The 16,400-nt window shown below is 46.5% G+C and overlaps 1 protein-coding gene across 2 annotated transcripts in view; it reads left to right on the plus strand.

Annotated features, from left to right (window-relative positions):
* The first annotated feature begins 495 nt into the window (after positions 1 to 495).
* PAFAH2 (platelet activating factor acetylhydrolase 2) overlaps positions 496 to 16,400 on the plus strand; it is a 30,438-nt gene continuing 14,533 nt past the window's right edge. Inside the window, exons 1-7 of one of the 2 annotated variants that reach the window (XM_029950124.1) lie at positions 496 to 522; positions 6,879 to 7,019; positions 7,988 to 8,141; positions 8,686 to 8,782; positions 13,634 to 13,702; positions 14,243 to 14,384; positions 14,726 to 14,839. In XM_029950124.1, the coding sequence (XP_029805984.1) occupies positions 520 to 522; positions 6,879 to 7,019; positions 7,988 to 8,141; positions 8,686 to 8,782; positions 13,634 to 13,702; positions 14,243 to 14,384; positions 14,726 to 14,839 (720 nt within the window). In that variant the 5' untranslated portion in view covers positions 496 to 519. The remainder of the gene's footprint in view (positions 523 to 6,878; positions 7,020 to 7,987; positions 8,142 to 8,685; positions 8,783 to 13,633; positions 13,703 to 14,242; positions 14,385 to 14,725; positions 14,840 to 16,400) is intronic. The other variant, XM_029950123.1, reaches the window with a different exon arrangement.

A 16,400-nucleotide genomic window follows, 5' to 3' on the forward strand; every position in this document is an offset into this window, starting at 1 on the left:
TACCAATGATCACTCAGGTTCGTCCCTGTTCTGTGTGAGTTTCTGGAGGACAATGGAAAATCACAATTGTCAACAGGTTACGGATGGGTAGGAAATGTGCGCTTAATTTGAACGATCAGTCTCATACTCTTATAGGAAGCAAAATGGGGGGGAGCCAAAAAAAAAAAGCTCCGATCCTTCCCCTTCCCCCCGCAACTCCTTGAGAATAAAACGGAAGCCATTGCTATTTCTAGGCACGCCCGGGAATTATTTGAGGAACGGTGAGGCGGAGGGTTACTAACCGAGACTAGTAAACTGTAACCCTCCGCGCGGGTCTTGTAATTGTGGTGGCGACACCGCAGACCACCAGGGGGAGGAATCGCGCCGCATCCCGGACCTTCGGAGGTTTCATCGAACAAGGAGGGGGTCGCGTGGAACTCTGGGGATTGTAGTTCTAGAGTCGTTAATGCACAATCTCACTCGAGGCACCTCGGGAGTTGTAGTTCCGGACAGAGAACAGGGGACTCCTTTAAGGCGCAAATGGTGAGTTCTGGAAACTACAACTACCAAAGGGCTACGAGCTCCCGGAGTAGTTTTTGGTTTCCGTCAGTTGACCTTCTGAGCTACTTCTGAGGGGTCAACTTGACTGGGTAAGTTGGGTTGGAGAACGCTCTTGTTCTGAACTGAGATGTGAGCCAACCTTTTTATCCTCCAGCCGGTATTGGGGGCTGTTCGTCTCGATCCGAGGAAGACTGACCGCGTTAATCCTTCATCCTTTTCTGTTTCCTGTTCAGACACCTCCAGTATCCACCCGCAGCGTTCACCCTTCCACTATCACCTTGCTCCTTCACCCCCAACGGCCCTGGAATCCCACACTTAGCTCTGGTGCTAGGACACCCCTCCCCGCCAACCCTTCTCTGAGCACACAATGTGACCTCCCTGAGACCTGGGCTTCTTTATGCTCCACACCTCCTGTGTGCTTTCTCACCCCCACTTTCCGGTTTTTCATGGAAGTGGAAGAAAGGTCGCCATTCCTTCTTCCTAGTGGAAGAGCCCTGGACGCAGCCGACCCGGGATCTAGTCCACCGCTGCAGCTCACTCGCTGTGTGACCTTGGGCACCTCAAGCAATCTCTCTGCGGCTCTGCTCTTCATTTACAAAATGAAGATGGTTATTGCTCAGTCGCTCTTAGGGCGAGGCTGTGTTGTGGAGCCAGTAAGCTAATATGTGTGAAAGGGATTTTGAAACTGTAAGGCCTCCACAAGCGAGAGAGCTTATTTTTATTATACTGATTGCTCTGGAACACTCTTATCTTGGCTCCTTTTCTATCTCTGCCCCCTTGTTGCTCAAGCACTTGCTGCCTCCATTCTCTAAGAGCAGGATATTTCCTCACTTCCTCCAGAGACCAAAGGTCAGACTAAGGAGCTGTAGGTCTCCAGAGAGCTTTGTCTGAGAGGAAGCCCCAGAGAAGTGTTAATCGTGGACTCTGTCCCGAAATAGCCAGTGAGGAGAAGTCCACCCGGCTGGACCGAAGGGTGGTTGGTTTCTGCTCACTGGAAGCAGGGCCCCAGCAGGAGAGGGACAGCTGCATTGTGGACACTGTCCATTCCTTGTGGGCTCTTGTGGGCCTTTTTAGTGCATTGTGGTTTTGGTTTGGGTGTTTCTGCCCCAAAAAGCCTGGGAAGAAAGAATCCATTTTGCCAAAGGGCTTAATCCAGAATAAACGAAAGAGATCTTGGTTAGGTATGGCGAAAGAGAGACATAGCGTAGTTAATTAATTTTTAAAATTTTATGGGCACTTAAAATGTACAAGCCACAGGCAATATCAGTGATCTTACTTAAATTTAACTAGAAGTGACCTCATTTTCCTTACAAAGAACCTAGGCTCAGAGCTACCATCTCTGGCTCTAGTGCCTTCTACATTTCAGGTGCTTTATATACATTATTTCATTTAATTCTCATCAACAACTTCATGAGTACTATTACTTCTATCATATGGATAAATTACCAGAGGCTTGGAACTTAAGGAATTGCTCAAGGTCACTGCTGATTAAGAATTGGGATTCAGACTGTTGCAAAGCCTTTTACACTATACCATATAGTCTTATATTTAGGTAAAAAAGGCAGATTAAAGAATTGGGGTTTAAGTCAAAGCCAAATAAGCATTTATTGGGTCCTTACTACATAGGGAAAGCATGAAGAAAAATAGTTTTGCCATTTTTAGTATAAAACACAGCCTTTATCTCTGGTATACCCAAAGAAATGAGGCATAAGTGTGTAAAAAAGCTAAATCAGATTCATTGGATAAGTTCATTACTGAGAGTAGTTGTATGCAGGGCACTACATTAAGCCTTGTAACCAGCAAGAACGTTCTGGGTGGCCATGGGGATTAAACTTGATGAAATCGTATTCATTATCATTTCATTAATATGCAGTGGGGGGTTGGAACACTGTATACACTCAGTAAATATATGTTGCACGCGTGCATCTCTGAATAACAAGTTCTATGTTCCTTCTGGACCAGAGATTCTCAAACCTTGCTGATGAAAAACATGGGCAGCTTTGAAAAACTGACCTCTGGGAATGAGGGCCCTAAAGTCTATGTCTTTGAATGTTTCTTGGGTGATGGTGATGATAGGTTCAGGAACCTCTGAACTAGGTTCTACTTGGACTATTCATAGACAAGTCACGGGTTGAAAACTGCTAGAATAGGCAGTAATCCAAGAGCTATCCTAAAGCAGCCCATGATTGGTTACCAGCTGCGGGATGCGGACAGTGCTTAGATTTGACGGGAGGGAAAGTGGAAGGACTTGGGAAAGCTCAGAGAACCAAGGATGTCTCTGGGCCTTGATGGATGGGGTAGCTTTGCATGGGTAGAGAGGCTTCTAGGCAGGTTCCACCTTGAATTGTTTGGATAAGGTAAGCAAAGCAAGGTAGAGACAGCTGGGCTGATTCCTTGGAAATTACATGGCGTTTATTAGAAATGACTCTGGATACGCTGCGTGGTGTCTTGTAGGCAAAATTAGATTTTCCCATCTCCCCCTCTTCCTTGGATGCTTGTTAATGTGAGCCCAGGGAATGCAGATTCATTTTTGGTATGCCTCACTCTGACCAATTAGCTTTCATTTGTATTTATTTCCAAACTTAGTTGATGACTCTCCCAGGTCCAGATTACCAGAGAGTTCTACTTCCTGGCTGTTTAGTAGTCTTTAACTCCATTCATCCTGATTCCTATCCCAAGCACTGTTCTTTATGTGCAGTAAGACCAAAATCTTTTCCCATAAGAAGCTACTATCATTCTGGTCACCGAGTCCTGAGACCTGATTCATTTTTCGCTCTTCTCCCTCTCTTGCCTCTATAAATCCAGTCAGTTGCTAAATCCTGTTGTTTCTACATTTCACTCAATCAACAAACATTTCCTGGATACTTCATAAGAGCCAGGTGCTATACTGCACTATACTAGGTGCTTTAAATGCATTATTTTATTTGATCTCCCTAGCAACCCTGTGAGGAAGGGTAGTATCCCATTGTACCGATGGGGAATCGGGCTTAATGAGATCAGGTGCTCTGCCCGAGGTAAGAAAGCTAGGCGGCAAAGGAGCTGGGCTCAAACTTGGCTCTTTCAGACTTACTATCACTCATTTCCACGACCTCATTTCCAGAGTAGATTCCAACTCCTAGCACTTGAGAGACTGCTACCCTCCATATCTGTCACACCTTTTTTTCTCACCTTGCCTCCATCGCTAACAACTAGCTCTTTCTCACGTGTGCTTTCTTATGTCTGTGTCTTAGCTCACATGCTTTCTTCTCTTTGAAAATTAACTTTTGCCGTCTTCCCCTCCCTCCATTGCCAAGCTATAGGAGTGTGCTTTCTTAGATCTCTTACATCTATCTGATCCTCTTATCTGACCCTTTTTTGGTGGCAGTTAGAACTTGGAGCTGCTTCACTGTCATGTGGGTGACGTGTATCCTGTTTCCCTGCACAGGCCTTCCATTGGTCACGCCCTCAACGACCAGGGGAAAAGATCAGGGTATGAGACTAAGCAGCACATGCTCAGTTTCACTCTGGCTAACCCGTCCACTGACTACATTAGGAGCCCAGTTTCTTTTTAAAAAGAATTGGATTCTGGGGCGCCTGGTGGCTCAGTCAGTTGAGTGTCCAACTCTGATTCTGGTTCAGGTCATGAGCTCACAGTTTGTGAGTTCAGCCCCCTGTCAGGTTCTCTGCAAATAGCACAGAGCCTGCTTTGGATTCTGTCCCTCTCCCTTTTGCAGTCTCTTCTCTGAAAAGTAAACATTTAAAAAAGAAATAAAAAGAATTGGATTCTACTACTGCAAAGTAGTAAAAAGAAAATCATTTTTATATTCCAACATTAAATAGAATGACATTAGGATTATCAGTGATTGGGTTTTCCATTGGACCAGAGTGTTGGAGGTTGGCAACCAGGAGATCTGTGTCTAATAATAGCTATACTTCTGATGGTGAACAGTTCACTTAACCTCTTAGGACCTTGATTTCTTCATTAGCAGCACATGTATACACTAGGGACAGTGGAGGAGGATTGATGGAAATGGGCTCTAAGGCCTCTTCTTGCTAGACACACTTAGACTTGAACTTTCTGATCCATCCCAGAGTGTCTTAAAGAACACAGAATAGGGGCGCCTGGGTGGCTCAGGCGGTTGGGTGTCCGACCTCAGCTCAGGTCATGATCTCATGGATTATGAGTTTGAGCCCCTTGTCGGGCTCTGTGCTGACAGCTCAGAGCCTGGAGCTTGCTTCCAATTCTGTGTCTCCCTCTCTCTCTCTTCCCCTTCCCCACTCATCCTCTGTTTCTCTCTACTTCAAAAATAAATAAACATTAAAAAAAAGAACACAGAATAGTGTAATGACTAAAAATGTGGGGCCAGGACTTAGCCTATCGGTTTAGATGCTTTTGGTTCAGGCAATAGAAACCTAAGGTCGGTTGGTTTAAACAAAAAGGGAATTTACTGACTCATGTAACTAGAAAGTCTAGGAGTGAGTGGGTCAAGCTTTTCATGTATACTGTAATCTAGAGGTTTTTTTTTTTAATAACATAATTTATTATAGAGGTTGATTTAAGCGTCTGCAACGGTGACTTTAGCCTCAACTGTTGGCTCAATACTGATGGAAATAATTTGCTTAACAATCTCAGAAGGACTTTGCAAATCAATGGGTCGCTTATATATCCTCATCTGAAAATGATCCCAGGTCTTAGAACCTTCACCACAAGGAGTTATTCTTTTTCTTTTCTTTTTTTAAAGTTTATTTATTTATTTTGAGAGAAACAGAGACAGCACCAGTGAGAGAGGAACAGAAAGAAAGGGAGAGAGAGATTCTCAAGCAGGCTCCACATGCGAGCACAGAGCCCCACACTGGGCTCCATCTCATGCGCCTCGAGCACCATGAGATCACGACCTGAGCCGAAATCAAGAGTTAAATTCTTAATCAACTGAACCACCCCTAATTTTAAGAGATTAAGAGATTCTTAATGTCATCACAGATAGGACTCCAGTTTTTTCCAATTTGCTCACCTCTGCTACCCATCCTCCTTGGGTAGCTTCACCCTTGAAGTCACAAAGCAGCTGCAACCTTCCAAGGCTTCATATCTACACATCACTCTAGTTCAGAACAAGAAAGAACTTTTCTGTCCTCAAGCATCAAAATTCCTGAGCTTTGCTCTGAATGGACCAACTAAGTCATGTGCACACTCTTCATCCGGATACTGACCAGGGAACACCCAAGGGCTGATTGGTTCAGGTCAATTAAGGCCCAACTCTAGAAATTAGGGCGGAGGCAGCCCTGCCCAAGTCACATAGGAGGGCTAGATAGAATGCATATTGAGAAGTTTGACCATATTCTCCACTGTTAGAGCCACATTGCCCACAACCAAATCCTGGCTCTGTTAGCTATATGCTTTTGGGTAAAAACCTATTGGCAAGCATCAGTTTCCTCATCTCGGTTTTTCAGTTAATAATAGAGTAAAGCACTTGGTGTCCCTCCTGGCACCCCGTAGGCATAAGGATGACGATGCTGCTGGTGACGATGAGGCTGCAGAAGGATAGAAGCAATGGCATTAGCTCCTGTTTGGGGAGTAGCCAAGTTCCCAGAATGTGGGCCAGTCAGGAGCACGCATGCCTGCCACATCACACTCTTCCCCTATCACTGCCCTTTCTTGCTCTGTGTAGAAATGCTTTCCTGCCTCTCCCCTGCCTCCAGATCTTCCCCATACCTCAAAGCCCAGCCTGAGTGCCTCCTTGATAGTCCGTAGTTTACGTCCGTGCTTTTGTAAACCTGCAGCTGAGTCCCCCCCAGGATCTGTAGGGGTTAAAAGCTCAGGTCTGGATTAGGCAGACCTGGATTTGCTGCCTGGAAGCAGTATAACTTAGGAACATTCTTCAACCTTTCTGTGCCTTCATTTTCTTATCTGTAAACAGGGTCTTCATAGGACCTTCCTCAGAGACTTGTGGAGAGAATGAAGTGACATACTATATATAAAGAGCTTAGTTCAGTGCTGACACAGAGCCAATAACACATCATTATTCCTAGCCTGAGGACATGGTCTGGGTTACGTTGTCTGCACAGGTGACTGCTATGCGGGACACATAGTAGGTGCTGAGTGAGTACTTGGCAGTGCTTTGAAGAGGATGGAAGCTCTCTTTCTTTCCCCAACTATCTCTTCACCCCGCTCCCAAGAACAAAGCAGCCCTTAAACCTTGGCCAAGTCAGGGTAGCACAGTACATGGTGCGGAAGACTGCACTTGTCCCTGGCAAGGAGATGGGGTGATAAGGAGCAGTGGACACGGGTAGCAGATGACACAGAGAAGCAACAGGAAGCTAAGAGGAAACCAGCAAGAGGCTCTTCTGTGTTCCACCCTCAGCCATCAAGTTCAGCACTGCCCAGGCTGTTGTTTGTCTCAGCGGGTGATGACATGGGGGTCAACCAGTCCGTGGGCTTTCCACCTGTCACAGGACCCCACCTCGTAGGCTGCGGGGATGTGATGGAAGGTCAGAGTCTCCAGGTAAGCGTCTCCGCCCCTGCCCCCACACATCTCCGCTGCCTTTTCCTGCACCGTGACTTACAGTAGCTATCCTGATAGTGTGGTTCTCAGTGGAGGAAACTGAGAGCTGGTCTGGATTTGGTGATAGAGCCCCCAAGTCTGTCTTTCCTGACCTTTGTCTTCGTCTCTCCAGTTGGAAACCTCTCAGTACCCAGAGACAGGTTCCTTTGCCAGGTAGGAGGATAGGGGGGCTCTGGCTCCAAAGGCAGCTCTTGGACTTGCTGCCCTATCTTGAGGGCGGATGCCCGATCCTGGCCAGGTCTTCAGTCTCCTGCTAGTCTGATGGTACGAGATGAGGAGCCGTGGGGCATGTGCTGTTGGCCTTTGACTCCCTGACCTGGGTTGGAAAACGTGTTCCTCTCTCTGCTGCCATCATCCATTTTCCTTCCTGCTTTGGTTCTGGACTTGCCCTCCATCGGTTCCTAGGTGCTTCTTTGCTGGCCCTTGGATTCCCCCTCTCTCTTGAGAGAGGCACATACTTCCTGTTAAGCCCTCACCCAGTCCCTAGTCCCTATCCTAGTGTAAAATGAGTGTGCTGCCGCTTCTTAAGGGCCAGCCTGGAGGACTGGCCTGGGCGATGCCCCCCACCCCCAACCCCCCAGCACGAGGGCTAAGCTCATTCCCAGGGTTCAGGGCCATATTGAAATCGTTCTGATCCAAGCACTGAAAATATTGTGGTGCTCCCCAGATGTAATTCAAAATCTAGGCGGCTATTTGAAATCACGTAAGCCTTACATGTATGCTAAAAATAAAATTGCTTCTTTCAGGATTTTCTGAGCACAAAATTCAGGTCTGTGAATTAGAGCTTAAGTTCCCCATTTTGGTGCCCTGCTCCGCCGGCGCCTCAGATACCCACTGAGCGTGTCTGTTGGGCAATCTAAGCAGAGTTGGGCTTCTTGCTCTAGCAGTTGCTCTCTTCTTTCCTACAGGGGAGCTTCTTTCGGCTCTTCTACCCCTGCCAAGAGTCAGAGGAGACCGTGGAGCAGCCCCTGTGGATCCCTCGCTATGAGTATTGCACTGGCCTGGCCGATTACCTGCGGTTTAATAAACGCTGGGGGGGGTTGCTGCTCAACCTGGCTGTGGGTAAGGGCTGGCCTCCCCCGCCAGATGCTTTCCCAGCTTCTTGGTTATGTTCCTAAGAGATCCCTAGGCAGACACAGTACCATTAGTTTGCATTTTCCAGCCCTCTTGTCACGGGCATGCGTCAGCCAGCGTGGTGTAGAGAACTGGGAGAGGATTATATATGTAAGAGCTTTGGTTACAGAGGTAGATTGTCCTGGATTCGAATCCAGACTTTCTCATTTACAGTTCCTCCTGAGCTCTCCTCTCTCCGGAGAAAGTCACACTGAAGCATCCACTTCCCCCAGAGGCCCCACCATTAGGACGTCTACCCACTACCCTGGCATCTCAGGGGTTGCTCAGTGATTGCTGCATTTATCTTCCCATTTTCTATTAACATTTGTGCTTTCTAGGGAAGAAAAGGGGAAAGAAAAGGTGATTGCTTGCCCTGGACCACTCAGGGGCAAAAGTGAGAAGGGGCATACATCCCCATGCACCTGTGCCCAGGCTGCCCTTGGGATGACAGATCTGGGGCAGCCACAGATTCTGTAGCCCATGTCTCTGCTAGGATCCTGTCGCCTGCCTGTGAGCTGGAATGGTCCCTTTAAGACGAAGGACTCTGGATACCCCTTGATCATCTTCTCCCATGGAATGGGAGCCTTCAGGTAAGAGCTTCTGTCTCCCCTCCCCCCAAACTTGTCATATTCCTCAACCAGTGACAGCAGCTGAGTCTGAACTTCTTCTCAAAGGGCAGAGAACCTGCCATTTCCACCTACCTGCCAGCTGTCTTATCTCCCGTCTGCTTCCTTCCATCTCATGGGGTCCCCTTCCCTTGAAGGCCTCTCCCAAGCCCCTTGCACCTGGCGGAGTCTCAGCAGGCTTCACATCCTTCGCTTCTCTTGCTCAGCACTTGTAATGAAATAAACAAACATAATTTATTTTCTGTTTATATTTAAACAGAAACACTTAGAAATAAAATAAGCACTTTTAGCCCTCTTTCTATATAACAGCACAGAAGTATTAGAAAGGAGTTTACGCCTTATAGTCCGAGTAATTTCTTCCGTGTGCACGGAGGGACAGCTCTGCCTGGGACCGACATAGTGAGGTGGGCTCGGAGCCTCACTGCGAATCTCAGCCACGGCCCTGGGCTCGGCAGAAGCCCGGGACGGCAGTAGAACTCTCTGAGCCTAGATCTCATCATCTCCCCAATGGGGATGTGGCTCCCACGGTGTGGTTTGCGAGGATTCAGTTAGACCAGCACCCGGAAGTGTCTGCACACGCAGTTCCCTTTGTTTCTCTATGTTGAGGAATGTCGAATGGCCAACAGTAGGATCTCTCTTACCAGACTTGGGTAGGCCCTGCCCGAGTTTTGTAAGTCAGTATCCATTCTGAATTCTTCCCAGGAACCCTGATTTCTACACCTTGCTGTGTTACATGGCTTAATAACTGTAGCCCATATGTTCCTGTTTAAATTTGTGACGATTCTGCCTATCTGTTCATTATCAACATACTAGTCTGGCTTACGTCCTAGAGGGTTACACATCTCTGAGGTATCTATTTTTGCCTCCCCACTCCCTAAACCATTGTCCACATGGTAGCCAGGGAGATCCATTTTTTTTTATGATTTTATTTATTTTTGAGAGACAGAGACAGTGAGAACAGGGGAGGGTCAGAGAGAGAGGGAGACACAGAATCTGAAGCAGGCTCCAGGCTCTGAGCTAGCCATCAGCACAGAGCCCAATGCGGGGCTCGAACCCACGAACCATGAGATCATGACCTGAGCTGAAGCTGGACGCTTAACCTACTGAGCCACCCAGGCACCCCAGAGAGATCTGTTTTAAAAATAGATAGGACCAAGTCGTTTCAGCACCTAGAGCAGTGCCTGGCAGATGGTAAGTGCTCAATGGATATTTGTTAAATAAATGAATGACTGTCGCTTCCGTGCTTAGACTTTTTAATGGTCCTTTGAACTAAATTCAGTTCTTGTCATGATCTGAGGTGGATGCAGGTCCCAGACAACGTCTCCAGCCTCGTTTCCTACTACTTGCCTCACTCTGGCTCTTGAGGCAAACTGACCTTTCACTTCTATAGAAGCAGTATGTTATTTTCTGCTTCAGAGGTTTTATCTGTGCTGTCCTTCGTGGCTGTTCCCAGTGCCTGGAAGATTTGCTGTCCCACTCCTCTCCTCTTCCTCTGGCCCCCCAACCCCTTCATCTTTGCCTGGCTAATTCCAAATTACCCTCAAGGTCTTAGTTTAGATGTCACTTTTAGGGACACCCATCCTGACCCCTGCATTATGTTAGTTTAAGTTTTTCAATAATGTGCTTTCATAAGATAATATCCAGTACTTCTCAGTATTTATCATAATCGTAATGAATTAATTATGTGTGATTATTTCTTAAATTAAAAATTTTTAAAAATTCTTTAAATTTATTTTTGAGAGAGAGAAAGACAGAGTGTGAGCTGGGGAGGGGCAGAGAGAGAGGGAGACCAGAATCCAAAGCAGGCTCCAGACTCTGAACTGTCAGCACAGTGCCTGACACGAGGCTTGAACTCATAAATTACGAGATTGTGACCTGAGCTGAAGTCGAACACTTAACTGACTGAGCCACCAAGGTGCCCCCATGTGTGATTATTCTTTAAGGTCTGTCTTTTCTACTAGATTGTAAGCTCCATGAAGACAGAGCCCATGTCTGTCTTCTATCTCTTCCAGGGTCTAGAACAATTGGAAAGTAATAGTTTCCCAACGAATATTTATTAAGTGAATACAAGGGCTCTGTTTTGCAAGGTTCTCATTCATTTAGCAAATATCTGTTGAGCACCTGTTCTGTGCCAGCCCCTTGGCATGAGGATAAGGTGAGTCCATGGAGATAAATCAAGGAATTGCATCCACTCGGGGAGCCTAAACATGGACTCACACAGCTAGCCCATGGCAGGAAGTGGAGAGTAAATGTGGAGATGAGGCTCAAAAGGCAAATAGATGGTTTTCGATGTTGCTTTTCTTATTCAGTAAATTCAGCACCCGCCATATGCCGGGGCTTATGCTGGGGTTGAGTATTCCGTAGTGAATAAGATAAGAATCCTTGCCTTCAGAAGGACTGTAGTCTAGTAGGGAAAAAAGTAAGAAACATTCTCCTAAACTCACAGGTATTTTATACAGAGAGCAGGTGAGCACATGACTTTGGAGAGTGGTCTTTTTGGTCTAAGATTGTTTATTGAGATGTCACACCTCAGTTGACCTGGGTGAGCCAATTATAAATACTCTTCAATAAGCGGAATGAAGTGCTAAGAGAAAAGGCAGGGAGGGAAGGAGACATGGTTTTCTCTTGTTGTCTATATGGTTACTTCAGGATCGGAAATCCTTCCAGACCTCTGGCTTCCCATCACAGGGAGGAGTGTGTGTATTTAAATGTTACCTGTTTACTGGGGCGCCGGGTGGCTCAGTCGGTTAAGCATCCGACTCGATTTCGGTTCAGGTCATGATCTCACGGTCATGAGATAGAGGCTCATGTTGGGCTCTGTGCTGAGTGTGGGGCCTGCTTGAGATTCTCTCTCTCTCTCTCTCTCTCTCTCTCACCCCTGCCCCTCCCCTTTACATGCTCACACATGCTCTCTAAATAAAGAAATAAATACACAGATACATATATAAACAAATATTGCCTGTTCACGGTGTGCCATTGTTCCTTTGGTTTCTACACAGTCCTGTAAGGTGGGTGGGGTGGTGGGGTGCAGATTTTACAGATGACCAAGCAGACTCTGAAAGGCAAACTCGGCTGAGGTTACATGTAGTTTGAACTGGGGAGGGATCAGAAATCTCTCTGGCTCTTATATCCAATTCACTGCCTCCTTTGGAGAAGTGAGAGAAGGTGAAAATCAATTTAATGTCTGTCCTTCCTGACCTTCCTGAATCAATTAGGATCCAAATAAGTTGTATTAACGGAAAAATCCCAAATAATAGTGACCTAAGCAATATGAGGGGTTTTTTTCTCGGTTAGATAAAAGAAAGCTAGAGATAGAGATGGGATATGGTACTTCCACAGTTAATCAGAGAGCCAGACTTCTTTTATCATCTTGCTCTGCCATGTGTGACTTCCATTTCTAAGGCCATCTGATGACCTTGGGTGGCTCCTTTAGCTCCTGCCCTTACACCCACATTCCAAGCAATAGGAAGAGAGAACTCTCTTGAAAGTTCTATACAACACAGCTGTCTAGTCCCATTGACTAGAGCTGCTCTGTCCGTTATAGTAGTTTTTAGCCACATGTGGCTCTTGAACATTACAAATGTGGCTGATCTCCACGGAGATGTGCTGAACTGTAAGGGAGACACTGGATTTCAAGGACTTCACATGGACAAAAAAGAACTTAATAAAATATTAATTCAGACTTTTTAAAATTTGATGTAATCTCTGCAACCAGCGTGGGGCTCAAAAGCTCAGACTCATGATTCCAAGATCAAGAGTAGGATGCTACCAACAGCCAGCTAGGTGTCCCTAATTCAGACATTTTGATTATATGTCAAAATGATAATGTCTTGGCTCTACTGAGTTAAATATAATACGTTATTAAAATTCTACCTTTTGTTTTGTTTTGTTTTGGATTGTTTGGTTTGGTTTGGTTTTTACTTTAAAACATATATCAAGGTGCCTGGGTGGCTCAGTCAGTTGAGGGACTGACTCTTGATTTCAGCTCGGGTCATGATCTCACAGTACATGAGTTTGAGCCATGCATTGGGCTCTGTGCTATGAGTACAGAACCTGCTTGGTCTTCTCTCTTCCTCTCTCTGCCTCTCTGTCTCTCAAAAATAAGTAAGTATACCTTAAAAAATATATATATATACATATATATCTACTAGAGAGTTTTAATTATGAGGATAGTATTTTAATATGAGGGTAGTATTATATTTCTGTTGCTACTGAGCTGCAACTTAATCACACAGATAAACTTGGCTGCAGGGGAGGCTGGGAAGTGTCATAATTGATGGCATAACTGTATCTTCAGCTGAAAATCGGATTCTGTTACTAAGGTGGAGAGAAAAATAAGCATTTAGAGTAGGCAGTGAACAGTGTCTGTGGTATTGCTTTTTTTCTGGGAAATTGGAGGACGGACAAAAAAATTCACATGCTCAATCACAGGGGCATATTTGCATATTACAGAAATAGCCAGAGTGTCTGTCTTCAAGGATCTGCCCAATGGATTTGGGAGACATACAACATATAGACCATAAAAATGCGATTGTTAAAGTAGCCAAACTGTACTGGGGGTGAGTGGAGGCGAAGAGTCAAGGTTCGTACGGGGTTGAAAACATCTCGGGTCAGTTTCCACATGCTTCTTGGAGCTTGAGGAGGCGAGTGGTTTGCTGGCCAGAGAAGGCACCTTGAGGAAGACTGTTCTAACCGAAGCTTCCTCCATTCAGTCTTTTGAGATGGTCAGTAGCCAAGTATGGTTGGATTGGGGCCTGCTGGGAGGCAATTCTTTTGACCGCTTCTCCCTTCCTTCCTTCCTTCTTGCATCTCTAGGACGCTGTATTCAGCCTTCTGCATGGAGCTGGCCTCCCACGGCTTTGTGGTGGCTGTTCTAGAACACAGGTAAGGGTTTGACAGTCATAACGCACTATCATGGATTGGATGCCTGCCGTGGCTAGGATATAGGTTAGACCCGTACCAAGATAGTATTTCTAGTCTTCACAGCAACCTTGTAAATGATGTATTATGCTCATTAAAAAAATTTGTTTCAATGTTTCATTGTTTTATTTATTTTTGAGAAAGGGGCAGAGAGAGAGGGAGACACAGAATCAGGAGCAGGCTCCCGGCTCTGAGCTGTCATCACAGAGCCTGGTACGGGGCTCAAACCCATGAACCACAAGATTATGACCCGAGCTAAAGTAGGTTGCTTAACCAACTGAGCCACCCAGGCATCCCATACTCATTTTAAAGGTGAGAAAACCACAGTTGCTAAATTGGGGTTCAAACCTGGCATTTCCTCCTCTCCTATGTATGCCCCCAGGTCTTTTTCCCTGCTAGCCCAAAGTTGATCTAGGATGGTCTTGGCGGGAATGGAGGATTTGGTAAAGGGGAGAAATAAGCTGAGAGTATCTTTTGGTTTCTCTGGTGGCATGTGTATTTCAGGGACGGGTCAGCCGCGACCACCTGTTTCTGCAAGCAGGCCCCGGGGGAGAACCGGCTCACTGATGAGTCACTGGAGGAGGAATGGATCCCTCACCGTCAGATTGAAGAAGGGGAGAAGGAGTTCCATGTCCGCAATTGCCAGGTAGGCTCGGTGCCAGTTGGGGAAGCGAGAGTTAAGTCTGTCTACCTTCTACTACAGTCACTAAGAAGACTTTTCACTGACCTTCTGTCCTGAAATCTTAGCCATGGTGGGTCTGAGCTTGCCACATCAGAGAAATGGGGCAGCAGCACACTGTTAGGAGGTGCTTCTGTGAGTTGCTAGGAGCTTGCTGGGCCCTTCTCAGGAGGTGGACCCCACAGTGCTTGCTCAGATGTGGGTGGGCACGCTGCCCCTGCGTTCTTCCTCGGCTCCGTTGGAGAGTGAGATCCGTGCCGGATAATCAGGCAGTGTTCCGGCTCCCACCAGGACTGTCTGTGTTGCAGGTGCATCAGAGGGTGAGTGAGTGTGCACGAGTGTTGAAGGTCCTGCAGGAGGTCACTGCGGGGCAGATCGTCCTCAACGTCTTGCCTGGCGGGTTGGATCTGATGACTTTGAAGGTATGGTGGCCGTTGCCAGGATCCCGAGCACATGTATTCATCAGGACTTTTCTGGTTACAAAAAACAGAAGCCTACCTCATTAGCTTCAACCCACAGGGAGTTTATTGGCTCAAATAAGTGGGACGACCCAAGGCAGATTGACTTTAGGCCAGTGTAGCTAGATCCAGGGTCTCAGACACTGTCATCGGAGCTCTGGCGCTCTCTCTTCCTTCTCCTGGCTCCGATCCACTCTGTGTGTGAGCGCTGTTCTCAAGGCACACCCCCCATTAGTCGAGAAAGATGTTGCTGGCAGCCCACGCCTGTGTTTTTAAGTTTATTTATTTATTTTGAGAGAGCGAGAGAGAGGAAGGGGCGTGGGGGAGCAGAGGATCTGAAGTAGGCTCTGCACTGACAGTAGAAAACCCGATTCAGGGCTCAAACTTACAAACCGTGAGCTCATGACCTGAGCCAAAATCAGACGCTTAACCTGCTGAGCCACCCAGGTTCAGCTCCAGATTTAGAAAAGAAATTCTGTCGGCCTCCACTGTTCTGGGAAGGCTGTGGCCCTGCTTGGGTTGCATGTCCCTCTGGATCAGTCACAGTACCAGAAGGACAGTCGTAAGTGGGGCAGATTGGCCTGCCTCAGTTCCACCCCCACTTCTGGGTCAGGGGAATCTGAACGCCAGGACTGGCAGCCCTCCAGGGCCACACGGATAAGGAAGAGATGGTTCGGTCCCCAGAGGAAGGGCTGTCGAGCAACAAACAGGCTGTGTCTACTGCAGGCTAATTCCTCCCCTTGGGGGATCTCAGAAATCCTCCCAGGAGGACAGAGACTGTCCCAGCTGTGGAATTTGCTGCCGATGAAGACACATTCGCAACCCTCCACTCTTTCCCACCTAATTTCAAAAAAAGCTCAGGCTCTTCAGGTGGTCTTCAGATTACCAAGAAATCACACAAAAGCACGAAGAAAAGAGAGTTTTTTTACATTTTGATATTTGTCCTTCCAGTTCTCTTATTTATTTCAAGAGAGAGGGGGAGCCTGCAAGCAGGGGAGGGGAGGCGCAGAGAGAAAATCTGAAGGAGGCCTGTGCTCAGTATGGTCTCGATCTCACAACCCTAGGATCATGACCTGTGCTGAAATCAAAAGTCGGACACTCAACTCACTGAGCCACCCGGGTGCCCCAGCCCTTCTAGTTCTTTTAAAATGCATAATGTATGTGTATACATTTTTTAAAAACAATAATGTTATCATTTAATACAAGCTTTTTTATGGTCTTTTTTTTCCTACTTAGCAAAATAGTCTGAATGCTGTCTTGTGCCAGTTAATATTTTTCTATGGCATGCTTTTTATTTTATTTATTTTTTAATAAATTTTAAAAAATTTTATGTTTTTTATTTATTTTTGAGAGACAGAGAGAGACAGTGCGACTAGGGGAGGGTCAAAGAGAGAGGGAGATACAGAATCTGAAGCAGGTTCCAGGCTCAGCTAGTTGTCAGCACAGAGCTTGATGCGGGGCTCGAACCCATGAACCGTGAGATCATGACCTGAGCCGAAGAAGGACACTCAACCGATTGAGCCAC

The sequence above is a fragment of the Suricata suricatta genome, chromosome 8, assembly GCF_006229205.1.
Source record: "Suricata suricatta isolate VVHF042 chromosome 8, meerkat_22Aug2017_6uvM2_HiC, whole genome shotgun sequence".
Taxonomy (NCBI): domain Eukaryota; kingdom Metazoa; phylum Chordata; class Mammalia; order Carnivora; family Herpestidae; genus Suricata; species Suricata suricatta.